Below are 14,520 nucleotides of genomic sequence, written 5' to 3'. Positions count from 1 at the left end.
GCTCTGGGTGTCTCTGGCCTAAACCTCATACATGAATTTATTTATTTATGTTTTTCGTACATGAATTTAAATGTGCTCCCAAAACTGGGGGCACAGCTAGAAACAGTATTTACTTCATGGCCACTAATGTTATGAGATCTGCCCTCTGGAAACTTGTAAGCCACCTGCTGTTACCTCTGACTGGTGTGGTCCAGCACCACGATGGCAGGTGGGTGGGGCAGAGGCGCTGAAGCTCTGAGGGTGGGAGGCCATGGGAGCTCTAAGGGGGGACCCTGCCCGGGGCCTGCTCCGAGGCCAGACCTCTCAGCCCCCAGGCGAGTCTCTCTGGAAGGAGGCTCCCTATAGCCCTCACTGCTAGCACCTGCTCTCACTCATCTCCCGCTTCACCTAACCAGACCGGCACACCCCCAGGGCACACGCTTGGCACCCCCCTCCCTCCTAGCAGAGCCCGTGTGTGCATGATGGGCACCTGGAGCTTCCAGGGAACAGGGTTTGCCAAACAAGAGCATTCCACAACAGGTGGAATCAATATCTCATTGTTAGTCCTTATTTACCAAACCGTCTCCCCTCCTCGAGGCCCTAAATGCACCCTCTTCTGCCCCTGCCGCATCTGGCCTCGAGGTGAACAGTTAGGATGTCACGGGGCACCTGTGCTTGGGGGTGAGAGCCCCAGCTTCACAGGCCCTGGACATCCCAGATGCTATGTAATCGAATCGTGCCACAGTTTGATTTTCCTGGAAATACTGTAGCGACCGTGGTAGCTGCTTTGTTTCATGCCCGCCATTTTGGTCATTGTCCACCTGGGGAGAGGGATGCTCTTTGCCGTGACCTCAGGCTTCCTGGGCTTCATTATCAACATCTCATTGTTTAGTCCTTGGCCAATTCTAAACAGTAGTGGAACTTCTACATCCAAATTGCCTGTGAGATGGACCCATGGCTGCACCCATGCAGGGGAGTTTCCTTTTTATGGTCTTAAACAGGGTGTGGGGGACGGGGGTTTTCAACAGGACACGTGCATTTGGGAAGTTAACACATGTTGCTCACCCCTTACCCTCGTGTGCACCTGTGTTTCCCTTTGTAGGCACAGCTGAATCTGTCAGTCATTATCTTTTATTTGGTGAGGGACTATTTCATGTTTTCCCTTTGTTGCTTCTTCCAAAGCAAAAGTCAATGCAAATAAATTTTTAATAAGCGTGCAAACCTGCCTATATGTCTGTATATCTACTATGTAAGCATATAATGCCTGTTTTTATAATGCCACGTGGTAACTTTACAATGATTTAGCTGTTACTTTAGGAAACACGGCTGCTTGCACGCTGTGAGATTTGCACTGTTAGAGACAAACGTGACCTATACACACCTACACATATATATATGTTGTCAAAATAACATTGGCTCCTTTGGGTGCTGTTCCTTGGCTGTGTCAATCCATGGGAACAGGGAGCCCAGGCAGAGGCTGGGGCATGAGCCTTCTCGCTGCACATCACAGACCAGGAGCCGAGCGTGTATCACTAGAGTTATCGCCTTAGATTTGTACATTCCTTGCAGACTTGAACTGGGTTTTCTGAAATTAGATGCCATTTACAAAAATGTGACATAAATCAAATAAAGCATTGTTATTTTCAGGTTCCCACTTCTCTCTTCCTCTTGCTTTCAGCAGCCCCCACCCTGGACCTGCAGGGGAGCGAGGCTGGGTCTGGGGAGCGTCTGGGCGTTTCTCCTGCTCTCGTGTGCTGCAGCCCCACTCTCGTGGTGGCCTGGTGTCTTCCCTGTGTAATGTCGTTTAATCATCATCATGGGAGCTGGAGAGCCATCACAGCCCTTTTTTGCAGATGAGGAAAGCGAGGCCACAGAGCTGGTCAGCAGGATTCACACCTTGACAGTCCATCTAGGGAGCCAGGGTGGACTGTTGACCATTTTATTAAGCTCCCTTCCTTGGAAGAAGACAATTAGGAGTTAATGGCACAGCAGGGTCTCAGGCTTTGCACAAAGGGTCTGGGGAGATCTGTCCTTGTGATCAGTGAAAATTTTGTCCCCACACACTTTGCTGGGTAAAATGATGTGCCAGCTCCAGGGGCCAGCTTTGGGTTCCTTAGGCTGGCTCAGGGGGGCCTGAGTCCAGGACACTCTGGGTCCATCACCTGGGCATGGCCTGTGGGGCAGGACTATGTTGTCATTGTAGCTGTGGAGGAAGGTATATGTGTAGAAAGGGGACAGCAAGAAGTCACTGCCCTGTGACCTGGCGCACACACTCGGCCCGTCACCCCTGCGCTCCCCACTCCTCCCTGCCCAGCTGTGTCCGTCCCTAGATGCTGTCCTGTACCCCAGCCCATGTGCCAAGCACATAACCCCACCCTGATCCCCACCCTCACTCCCTGTGAGGTCATCCAGGTTGTTCACCCCCTCCACAGCACAGAGAGGGACGGCCACCTGCCCACACTGCTCTGCGCCTGGCTTTCCTTCCCTGGCTCCAAACTGTCCCCAGACCAGAGGCCAGGCTGCCCGCACTTGACTCTCTGGCACACCATCGTCAGCGTGTTCTGGAATCCCCTCCTTCTGAGGGAAGCTGAGGTCGCTTCTATGATGGGCCATGGTTTAATCTGAAAATCTGGAAAGCCTCCTCATACATACACATATCCTTATAACCCACATACAGTTCAAGCCACAGAAGCCTTTCTAGAAACCCAGATCCAAAATGCAAAAGAGTGCAGTGAGAAGCCACCACCCTGGAGGCTGCACCCTGCTGTGAGGCCCTCCTCACCTTCACGTGCCTTGGAGGACCTCAGGGCCACTCCCTACCCCTCAGACGGTCTGCCTCCAGCCCCCGGCCTCTGGGTTTCAGCTGACGGCAGTGACTTTCCTACACTGCAGGTGCAGGGGGGCACCATGAACCCAACCAGAGCAAGGAGCCCACAGCAGCACTCTCGGTGCAAGGGAGTCACATCCACCGGGGGCTGGTCTTCCTGACATTATCACCAGGATGTGGCTGAACAATAACAGCCTCATTCTGCAGAGAGAAGAAAGGACCAGAAACAGAGGCAAACTTGATATGGGGCACTCTTCTTGAGGAAACCACTGACACTTCCCTGTGCCGTGGAAGCAGGTGTGCCCTCCCCGTGGGAGCAGGTGTGCCAGCCGTGTTCAGTGTGTTAATATCAGTGTCGTTCTGCTCTGATATTAACATGAGTGACCACAGCCAGGCCACCTCTTCCAAACAGGTGACCTCGGGAGCTCTGGGACCTCATTGCTCCTGGTTTTCTCATCTTTAAGTAGCCTGGTTGCCATATTTGAAAGCAGGTGTCAGAAGGAGACAGAATCTCCCTACACCCCGAGACTGAGACAATTCCTCTGGGTTATCATGGGCTGGGGTAGGTGAGAGGCCCAGAGCAAGGAATGAGTGGACACTGGTGCCCAAGCTGGGGTGGTGACCCTCCTGGGGACAGAACATGGGGAGGCCAGTGGGAGGGGCTGGCTGTGCCCCAGGAAATTCATAGGAAGGGCTGCAGCGTCCTGGTCAGCAAGGACAAAGGCAGCTGAGCAGAGAGAGGCAGCTCCTGGCTCCTGTGTCCAAGGGTGGCCCAGAAACAGTGGTGAGAGCCCTTGAGCCTGGAGCTACCTGGAAGGGGACAAGACCACCTGAGAAGCCACCTGGCAGGACAAGCTGCCCATTTGTGGTGTCAAGGAGCAGATGGGCCAGCCACACGTTGGTGCTTGGTACTCCCAGTTCTCAAAGCAGAAAGTCAGACAGTGTCTAAGTCGGAAAATCAAAAGACATATAAACATGTGTGCGCATCAAATTGCGATGTCGTCCTTGTACCATACAACTCACTCTTTCAAAGTATACGATTCAGTTGTTTTGAGTAAAGTTTACAGCTGCACGGAATTGTGTGGCCACCATCACTCATCCACAACACTTTCATCACCCCAGCAGGAGGTCCCCTGCCCATTAGGGGACACTCCCATCCTCCCCCACCGGAAACCACCCTCCGCTCTCTGTGTCTACGAATTTGCCTGTTCTGGGCATTGATGTAAATGAGTCATACAGAAAGTGGCCTTTTGTAACTGGCCTCTTTCACTTAGCATAAAACACACTTCGAATTTAAGGACAAAATCAAACCTAAGGGGAAAAGGAAGCCAAGGGCTCTCCACACTTTATGGCCAGGCTGCTGGTCCTGAGCCCCTAGGTGCGACCAACACTAGACAGTCCCTCCCAGCCTATACTCCCTCCCATAGAGCTATTGCAACTGTCCCCACTCTGCTGATGGGAGGGAACTTTGAGACCTATGGGTTCTTTCAGTCTTTTAATATACCCCAAAGAATGGAGGCCCGAGGGGAGGATTTCCAGCCTCTGCAACAGGGCACAGCCCCGACCCTGCAGGGCCTCAGAGCAGCAAGTGGAGGCTCCTTGGCTGCCCTGCAGATGGCCACCCACGGCCAGCTGTCCCAGGAAAGCACCTGCTGCAGCAGGAACCCTGTTAACTGACCTCCCCAGTGCTGTCCTGGAGCCACCACAGCACTCACAGCAGGCCACTCCTGCCAGACCCAGGACTCCTCAAAGAGCACTTGGCTTTGGGAACCCTCCACGGGCCTGGGGGATACTCTGTCCAAACTGCACCTTCGCCAGAGGCTCCACCTGCCCCTCGGCTCAGCGGGGTCAGACTGGCACCCAGCCTGCTCCCCTCCCTCCCTGCAGGGTTCCCAGATGCGTCTGCTGCTCCTCTGGGCCTGTGTTGGGGCCTGAGAATGGAGCAAAAATCCTCCTGTCTGTGTCACTGAAAGCTGGAGAATCTTGGAACAGAGCAATGACAGCAAGTAAATGTCTAACACACTCTGGAGCGAGGTGGCGCTGTCCAGCTACCTAGCTATCTAACTGTCTAGATGTCCAGATGTCCAGCCACCACCGGGGCAGCCTGTGCTCCGACTAACTGTAGCAAACAGCAGTTGTGTTGACGGCCATAGCCTGGGGGGAGCCCAGCATTTACCTCCAAGTCCCACCTGCAGCAAAGATGTGTTCTGGCTTTTGGGCAAGTCAACGTTCTCATTCCAATGGGTTCTGGAAGGTTCTGGAAACATGGGCCATTTACAAGTAAGTGGTGAAGGTATTTAATACCAAAATATTCCTGGATCCTATGTTTGCAATTCATTATTCGAATTCACCCTGAGCCACGGGGATACAAATCAGGAGGCAGGAAGGCTTAATGTGTGGTACAAGGGCCATGTGGGCTCTGGACAGTAAGTGTCCACTGACGCCCAGGCTGAAGTGCGCTACTGAGTACTGGGTCACCTGCAGCCCAGGAAATGTGGCTGGCATCTCCTAGTCCTGACCTTTAGCAAGGCATGGGGGTCGCGTCTGGAGCTAGGGGTGGGGTCATGAAGGCCACACCTGGGATTAGATTCACCCACAGGGAAGAGGGGTTGAGAAAAGACAAATCCCCGTGACGGTCCTTTCCCTTAGTTAGCAGAGAAGGGTGCTCAGTTTGTAGCTGCAGCTCCCAGATAGCACGGCAGGGGTTCCCTATCTTCAATCTCGTATCTGGGCACAGGCAGGCACTTAGCTTTGCCCAAGTCAGAACTAAGCCATTTGAGAAGTTACCTGGGTGGAAAGGAAGAGGGGGAGGGAAGGAAGGGGCCCTGAGGCTTTAGGAAGGAGCCAAGCCCCCTTGAGGGCATCCCTGCCCCTCCAGGGCCACCAGAACCCAAGGCCTTGCTGCTGCAGCCACTGGGCCCCCTCAGGGCACACCCCAAACAGGCTGGAGGGTGCTCCAGACCTAGGCACAATGCTGCCCTCCAACCTAAGACCCAGCAGGCTCTGGGTGGAGCCAGGGAGGCCCCAATGTCTCCCGTGGGGTGGGCAGGGTGGTGCACCCTTCCTGCACCCCAGGGTTACCTGCTACCCTGCCTCTAGCCGCTGTGGGAATATGTGGAAGAAATTGATTGTGTTGGAGAGGGGCAGGGGGCAGATGACTACTTGGGAAGTCAAAGGTGCACACTTATGGGAGGATATGAGCCAAAGTCTCATACCCCCCGCCATCAGGGCCAGGAAGGAGGAGGGGCAGGGGCCTCAGGGAGGCTGTTCCAGGACAGCATATGTCAAGGTTTGGTCTGATTTTCAATTCAAAAGCCATGATCCAGGTTTAAAATAGAAAAGATGGGAAAAGACACGGACCGGACTGGGCAGGGTCTGCTGGGAAGCTGCAGGAAGGGGCGGGGCCTGGCAGGAGGCACCCCTCATCTGCGGGACCCCTCCCTGGTTTATATCAAGTACTCCGTCAGACCTCTTTTGCTATCCTGAAATGAAACTCATACTTAATATTCATGGCTACACACAACATTTTGAAAAATAGATATGCATGATACCTCATAAAGATATGAGAAATGAAGGGAAGCAACACCTAATGTAACGATGTTCTGTGTGCCCAAGCTCCCGCTGTCCCCGCGGAGGACGCAGTGAGGCAGAATTGGCAGGCTGGGCAGAGACTCACTTCCACAGGGACATTGACATTTGACCTTTGAAATAACTCAGCTAAAGCTCCAAAGTGAATAAATGCAGTCTCCCCTTGGTTTACACAATAAGAATTCCTGCAAAATTCAGGTGTGTTCAAACCATGCAAAACAAAAAACAACGGTGACAAAATGACCGTGAGTTAAGATGTGAAACAGAAATCATCTCTGGGCTCGAATCTTCACAAACAGGTTTGTACCCACTGCGAGTGTCCAGCAGGTCACTGGAATGTCCACTGGGGGGAGGCAGTGGTCTGCATGGGACACTCAAGGACATAGAAACTCCTGCCATGTCTGGCCTGCATCCACTTGATGCCCCCATTCATATGACACTCAGAAGCACACCCACAGGGTGCCACTGTGGCAATCCAGCTTCCACTGGGGACCCCTGGTTCACCATGTCCTGATCATCCCCACTGAGCCCTAGATGGGGGCACAGGGTTGGGCACAGGATGGCAGGGAAGCCACACTGGCTACGCCTGTCTGATGTTCCACCAGGGACCCCGGGACACGTGTGTAGTCAGAGAAACAGCACAATGTGGGACATCTCCACATGAAGGTGCAAGAAAGGGTTCCCTGGAGGAGCTGGGCTCGCCTTTGCCTCATGTGCTTCAGGGGAGGTTCAAGGAGATGGGCTTTGTCAGGATTGGGCACTGTCAGGCAGCAAGGGTGGGTCTGCGATTGGGTACATTGATTCTCACAGGACAGGTGCCAGGGTGCAGCTGGAATTGGCTGGGAGCTGCGGTCACTCCCAGGCACCAGCAGAGGGCGCTGCTTGCCCTCGTTCTTTTTGGGACCAGTTCTCTGCTGGGTGGGCTCAGGGGTGGTGGGGCTGGGCTCGTTGGGTCTTGCTCCACCACATGGAGGAGGCTGCTCCAACACTGGGCTTTTATGATATCTTTTATGGAAATGCCACAAGCCCCCTGGGCACCAACAAGGGCACAGCTCTTTTGCCTATAAACTCCACGTGGGGCTCTGGGACTCCTAACATTCCCATGGAGAGGTAGGAGAGAGACAAATGGGGCCAAAGCACCTGGGGCAGAGAGAGCATGGGGATCCAGCTGAGGTACATTCCTGGACCCCAGGAGGCTGGACCCCAGGAGGAGCAGCAGATGCCTCCTGGGTTACCCCAGCCCAGAGACTCCTAGGGAGAGGGGGCCTCCCACAGACCATCCTCCCTTAGGAGAGGCAGACACCTGGACTTGACCAGGTTCCAGAAAGTGACTAGGTTTTATTTTCGTCCAAGAACTTCAGAGTGAAAGACATCTGGTTATGGTAAAAATTAAGTTACAGTTTAGCACACCGAGTTCATGAGCAGGAAATCCAGACCTATCAGAACAGAGGTAATGACCACTTTGGAATTTGGGGTGCATTTGGTTAGTGTGTGGCGTGTGGTTTGTTAACCAACAGCAGAGCTCACAATTCTGGGAGTTTCCTCTCCTAAATCAGCAACACCTGGCCTCCCAGATGCTACTTACCAGAGGAGATGGGAGAACTGCCGTCAGGTGGGCGGGAGCAAGTGCTTATGGCTCCCGCACCCAGTGCCCCCACGCCCTTCCCCCTGCCACTGCCTCCAGCTCAGTCGACAGCACACTGGTCGACATGGCCAGCCTAGAGGCTGCTGACCCTGGTGTGAGCATTTATTAAGCCTCTGTGACCCTCCTCCTCTTCTTCTCTGGGACTTCCCAGGGCTATGCTGAACATCACAGCCCCTACAGTGAGGCCTCTGGGGCCCCTCCTGCTCCAGTGGACTCACCGCACTGTCCCCACTGGATGTCCCTGCCCACTGGGCAGGGATGAGGGTGAGGTGAGCACAGAATTCACCTTGGACAGAAACTGGAAAACTCAGTCATCAAGATAAATATGTTAATGCAACATTTAAAATCAAAAATAATGCAAAAAGGGGATGATGAACAAAACATCAACAATGTAAATAAAGACAGGTTTGAACCCCACACTCAGACAATTCTGCCTCACTCACCTCTCCTAGTCCCAGCCCTCGTTCTAATAAAACTGTATTTACAAAAATGGATGAGTAGTCCGTAGGCCTTATGTAATTTGTTGACTGGATTTTTAGAATATTATATAAACGATGCTTCTGTGGAGTACTGAGTCTTTGGGAAACCCTTTAAATTTCATGCCCAGGACGGGTACATGACCCTCCTCTCCAGAGCCCTGGCCTGGCCCTGTCCTCAGGTCCGGCCATTCTGGCTGCTCTGATGCTGCAAGGCTCCTACTCCAGCAGATGGGGACATGGGGACAAGGTAGCCACAGGTTTTGCTTATTTAGTTTTTGACACCAGCTTATAAGCAGCTGGGGTCAGTGTCCCTGGCAGCAGGTGCCTCCCTCTCAGGATCTGTGGGGCTCATCCTGACTCTGCTATTTGCTCCTCCATGGATGAATCAAGGAGGTTGAGGACAGCCAGCAAGAAGACATGGGCTCAGGAGTATCAGCAGGATGGATGAGGAGGGTGTGTGCTGGATGAGTCCCGCTTGCCGGATGGAGGGTGGTGAGAGCCCGTGTGAATCCATAGCTGCTAGGGGTGGTAGGGCCCCCTGCCGGTGGGGACTGCCTGCTGACCTCGGCAGTGGACACTTTCGAGAATAATGTGCTGGTCGGAAGGGATCCCACTGCCCAGCAAGACCTCCCACCACAGGCCTCTCAGTCTCTGCCTTTCCTCCGGGTAGCAAGCTCCATCCTCCACATGCCCCTGAGGGAGACCCAGGGGTGGGACATAAGGACACAGGGGAAGCACGGTCCTATCAAACAAGGCACAGGCCCAGCAGAGGGATGGAGCAGCTTTTGGGGGGGCGCTCTTCCAGCTCAGGCTCTGGGGTACCCTTCCTCTCAAGGCCCCTGGCGTGGTGACAGCTGGAAGGGAAGTGCTCAGGGTCCCAGGGGAAGGCAAGGACAATGTGGGCAGGCAGCTCCTCGTTTAAGGCCTTGCCTCATTCAGGAAGGCAGCAGGGTCCTGGTCCTAGGGGTGAGGCCATCGGGCAGTTATCAAGGGAGGAAGCAGCACCCCGTCATCAGTCCCAGAGCCAGTGACCCTCACCTCCCTCAGCTCTCAAAGGCTGGGCATGGTCTGGAGGGAGAGGGACTCAGGGCCCCACTAGGAGGACATTCAGGAGAGAACAGTGTTGGGTCGGGGGTCCCAGCAGGGGAGGCCTCACTTGGAGCATGCCCTAGGTCTGAAAGCAGCTCACGTCACTGGGCAGTAAGGGCACATCCAGGGCTTCCGAGTCAGAGCAGGATGTCCTGACATCCTCCCCTTTCATTAGGGGCTTCTATAAAGAAAGGCTGTCTTTAATCTGTACGACAAGGTTCATATGTCACTTCTAGACACATTGTGAGCTCGAGGAACCAAGCCCCAAGTGCAAGCTAAAAAACACAAAGCCGCTTTTCCAGTGGGAAGAAATAGCTCAGATCAGGAAACCCCACCCTGCAAGTCTGCACTGTCCTCTGCAGGCTGTGTATCTGGCTCCAGAGAGTCCCCGAGAGAAGCCACACAGGAGACACAGCCAGATGACCCCTGCGGAGCTCTCCACACGTGAACAGTCCTGGGTATGAGTGGAGAGTGGCCCTGTCCCCAGAATGCAGCCTGGGCAGGGGCCAGATGAGGCTCAGATCCAGAGGCGGTTAAGACTTCATGAGGACCTGAGATGGGACTCTCAGAGACACTGATCTATTCATATAGCTGCGTCCATTTCCATAACAAACAGAAAACACAAAGTCACCAAGGGGACACGGTGTCAAACTTGATTTGCAAACAAATATGGGAAAAGGATGAGTTTGTAAGATGGTTTTATTGGCTTGCTGCCTTCACCAAGAAAGACATTAATAATTTTTAAAAACTTATATTTGAGATGTATTTTCTCAATTTACATGCGAGTGTGGCCACTCACAGGGTTCCTGGCCGTCCCCAGCGGGTCAGCAGTGGGTCTGAGATGTAAAATCGCCCACATGAGATGCAGCCCCAGGGGTTATTCTCCTGCCCTTGAGGCCCCAGGGCAGACCCTCTCCTGGGAGACACGATGGATAACACCTGGCCACCGGCACCCGGGACATGCTGCGGAGGAATGCGTGTGAAGGGTGGAAATAAAACACAGCAGCGTAAAGGCTCAGGAAGGAAGAGCCGTCCTCGTACCGAGCACGGGATCTTTATTCTTTAAGGCATCAGGCCCCAGACGTTAACTTCCAGCAGAAGCCCCGCCAGGAGGAGAGGGCCAGAAAGGCAGGATGGTGGGCAGGGCGCCCAGAGCACAGAGCCTCACGTCCGCAGAGCCTCACATCCGTCCAAGGCGCTGGGGCAGCGGGTGGTGCTTCAGAACGTGCATTCTGTAAACAGAGCAGAGGCCTCATCTCCGCTTTAGTTCTCCATTCACCAGCTGTGTGGCCCTCGGGGGCAGGGCAGGCTCCCACTTGGCACCTGATGCTGCCTCTTCCCCCAAACCCCACCAAGTGGCAGACCAGTCAGGCACCCAATGGCTCTGAGATGATAGGGCCCAGGGATCAGACAGATGCTAAGTGAGATGACCCTCGGCAGGGCCCCTGTGCAGCTCCAGGACTAGGGGCCAGAGGCCAGGAAGCAGTAGGCACTCCCTCCTGCTTCCCCTCCAGAGCCCCTATACACCCCACCCAGCTTTCCTGGGCAGGGCAGGGGCCTCCCAAATTGATCAGGGAGCAGCTGGACCCCTGGAACAAAGGCAAGAGTGGCCCCTTTAGATGCTGCTTCCAAGAAGGTGCCTTCGAACAGGTGTGTCCTTTGAAGGTAAGCCTGCCCTGTCCAGCCAGGCGGACAGCCCTGAGCACAGGGCCATCCGCTTGCAGAGGACGTAGCCCATCTTGGAGAGGACCTCCCCAGGGAGAGAGGGAGGTAAGAGGTGCACTCTCGCAGGGCGGGGAGGCTGGGAGGTGTGGAGAGCCATAGGGTGTCCCGCCCAGTGTCACCACCCGCTGGCCTTCTGTTGTGGCCATGTCACAGTGACAAGGACTCTGGGTGGCAGGTCTGTGGACAATAGCCCAGGAAGTCAGCCCATCTTTCCACTCCTACGTGTTTTCCTCCCCTCTAGAATATAGCATCTTAGCTTTGAACACCTTCTGAAACAGTTGCTTTTCTGTTTTACATGAAAAAGGACAAAATAGGACAGCCACTGCCCTGGGCATGAAGCCTTCACCGTGAGGCCCACGGAGGGGCAGCGCAGTGCTGACATTCTGCCAAGGGAGGGCCTGGGACCCTGGGCAACAAGGGGCAGGCCCCTCTCAGGCTCAGGCTTACCTGTTTCCTGCAAAGGCTTGAAGCACCAGGGCACCTCCGGGATGCTGGAGTCGAAGCAGCAGCCCCTGTTGTTGCACTGCTCAGGGCTGATCTCAGGGTAGCCGCAGTCCACCCTGTCCTTGGCCGGAACCGCACACTGGTTTGCCGCTGTTCCAAACAAAGCCTGGTCATTTCCAGAACCCTTACCTTTGGAGTGGGTGTGTTTGTCATTGTGTAAGTGTGCACCCCCCCACCATGCTCCACATTTCAAAGGATGGCGATACCCCACCCTAGGAGGATGGGCTGTGCACCTAAATGTGTGAAGAGAGACATCCTGTTAGATGCTCCGCCCAGGAAGCCCAGCCTTGGCACTCCTCTCACCTCACCAAGAAGACCAAGTTGGAACTGGGACAGCTGGCAGGAGCCTTAGGAATCTGGGGGCCCCAGAATCCAGATTCAAAGTTCCCCTTCCTTGTTTGATCACTCCCTGAAAACTTGGCCCCTTGTTAAAATGTCAAGTGTACACTGCTCCCTCCATAGAGGAAATCGCTGTGCAGGCTACTTTTTAATTCTGTTCGGGATCTCTCTGTTCCTGAGCTGTGAGTTTGGCGCATCCTCCCTGAGCACCTTTCCGTCTCCAATATTCATTTTTTGAGCACACCTATGTGTCACTATGTGCTACAAAGGTTCACTTTGTCTCATCAGCTAAGGCTTTTCTTTAGGAAAGTAGAAATCATATGAATTCTCATAAATCTCATAAATTCTCATCTGTTGCTGCCAGTGCCTGAGCTTGGATTCCACTGGCCCCCACACTGCTCACATTGGCATCGGTGGGGTCCCTGCCTGGAGACTTCCTGATGTAACTGGTCGCCCTGGCATTGGGGTTTTTCAAGCTCTGCCAAGTTTGGGAACCACTGCCTTCCCGTGCTCAGGGATAACCAGATAATAGCTACACCCTAATCCCTCCAAACAAGGCTAATACTCCGCCCCCATCCAGAGTGGTAAAGAAACAGCTGAAATGCAAATTGCGTTCCTTATGTTGAAAATGTTCTAGAAGTAACCAAGTAATCGCTTTATCATCTGTCTTTCACTTTGTTTGGTTTTATTTTATAAATGTGCCAGAACAATGCATAAAAACCTATGTTGTAATTCAGAGATCTCTGGCAAAGAAGGCTGTGGAATAGTAGGGGACAGGCTAGGGTTCGAATCCCAATTCCAACCCTGACCAGGGAGGACCAGGGAGGATCTCCATAGGCAAGTATCAACTTTCTCTGTTGATACTTGGAGTCCCTGTCTGTGGAATGGGCACAGTCAGATGCTGTGCAGGGCTGTTGTAAGAGAATGCGTCCATCTGACAAATGGTAATTCTTAAGTGAGTGTGGAAGCTCCTCCATTTTCCCAGCTCTTGAGTCCACAGAAAGCCCCCTCCCCGAGCAAAAGAAAAAAGAAAGCCCCCTCCCCTGGGGCTTCTGCATCTCTTACCCAGATCCACCCCCTTCCCCGTACTCACACAGGCCGACATAGGCCTGGGCCCAGCTGGAGGGCACAGAGGCCAGGGCCAGCAGCAGCAGGCAGAGAGCTCTGACCTCCATGGTGACAGCCTGAGGACTGGTGTGGGAGGCTCTGGGCCAGGAGACTCATTTATACCCCTGTGTTTGCACAGCCACTCCGGGTTGTGTGTGTGTGACAGCTCTTCCTCCCCTTCCTGCCCTCCTGCTTCTCCCCTGCATGGGACTGTCCAGCCACCATACAGCCGGCTCTTCTCCCCTGAAGGCGAGAGTTGTGGCTCGGCCCCCATTCTCGGTGGCTGGTAAGCAGCAATGCCAAAGTCCTATCTGGGTTAACGTTCCTCTGCTAAGGTGCAGGCCAAAGTTTAGGCAAAAGGATTAAGGCTCTGCCACACAGAAGACCCCCACACAGTGACAAGAGTTCCCCAGGCCACTGAACCCCAGATGGGCCTCAGACAGTTGGGAAGGCAGGAACTAAGGGTGAGGTTTGTGCGCCTCTCTCATAACACTTGAGAGGTGGAGATTTCTTTCCTTTCTTTTTTGCTTTTTATACAGCAAAAATATGTATTTATTAACTACATTTTAATAAATGTATGGAATAAATATATTCAATGCATTTAAAAACACAAAAGACGCGCTCCTGTCCAGACACATCCAGTTTTGGCGCTTCCTTAGGTCTCCGGCAGGAAATGTTCTCTCCAGAGCTAAGTGCGTTTTTAACACAAATGGGAACTGAGTGTACACCTCTGCCCAGCTTGCCCTTATTTTTACTGAATGATATGTCCCTGAAATTGTTTTATAACAAAGAAACAAAGGCTCAACATTCAGGTGCTGCGAGAGGCTACACCCCAGCCCTGGGGGGCTGGGGCTGGATCTGCATCTGTGAGAGCCCAGGTCTCAGCAGGTGGGGTTGGCAGCCCACTCCCCGCGCAGGTGGCTGGTGCAGAGAAGGATCCTGCTCTCATTCTCTACTTTTTTTATGTTCCCTAAGTTTATTTACCAGAAAAACATGGAGTCCTACTTTTGTTATGTTCCTTAAGTTTATTTACCAGCCGGACATTCTGACCTTACTCATCAACTCTTCTGAACCTCCATTTGAAAGTTCTCGGTGTGGGTTTTGTACGTTATGCTAAGACGTGAGTGCTCCAGCTGTTTGAATTTCACCTGAACCGCCCCGAGTGCGTCCCTGAGCTGTCCTCCCCAAGGGGCTGATGGGGGCCAGACTGAGCACACACTGGGGACCAGGATATGTCC

The 14,520-nt window shown here is 53.6% G+C and overlaps 1 protein-coding gene across 1 annotated transcript; it reads right to left on the bottom strand.

Annotated features, from left to right (window-relative positions):
- Positions 1 to 10,622: 10,622 nt before the first annotated feature.
- TFF3 (trefoil factor 3) lies at positions 10,623 to 13,368 on the bottom strand. Its single transcript, XM_053565295.1, has 3 exons — positions 13,269 to 13,368; positions 11,780 to 11,926; positions 10,623 to 10,839 (listed from the first exon to the last, which is right to left on the bottom strand). Exons 1-3 carry the CDS (start codon positions 13,348 to 13,350, stop codon positions 10,826 to 10,828), a joined length of 243 nt encoding a protein of 80 aa, XP_053421270.1. The 5' UTR covers positions 13,351 to 13,368; the 3' UTR covers positions 10,623 to 10,825.
- Between the last annotated feature and the right edge of the window lie 1,152 nt (positions 13,369 to 14,520).

The sequence above is a fragment of the Nycticebus coucang genome, chromosome 16 (genome assembly GCF_027406575.1).
Source record: "Nycticebus coucang isolate mNycCou1 chromosome 16, mNycCou1.pri, whole genome shotgun sequence".
NCBI lineage: Eukaryota > Metazoa > Chordata > Mammalia > Primates > Lorisidae > Nycticebus > Nycticebus coucang.
This window is presented reverse-complemented; position numbering and strand designations above follow the sequence as displayed.

What these genes read in the sequence shown, in the direction of transcription:
- TFF3 (XM_053565295.1), bottom strand. Translation starts at nt 13,350, where the DNA reads ATGGAGGTCAGAGCTCTCTGCCTGCTGCTGCTGGCCCTGGCCTCTGTG. An exon ending in CCAGGCCTATGTCGGCCTGT is followed by an intron (nt 11,927 to 13,268) that starts GTGAGTACGGGG and finishes TGTTTGGAACAG; the next exon opens with CGGCAAACCAGTGTGCGGTT.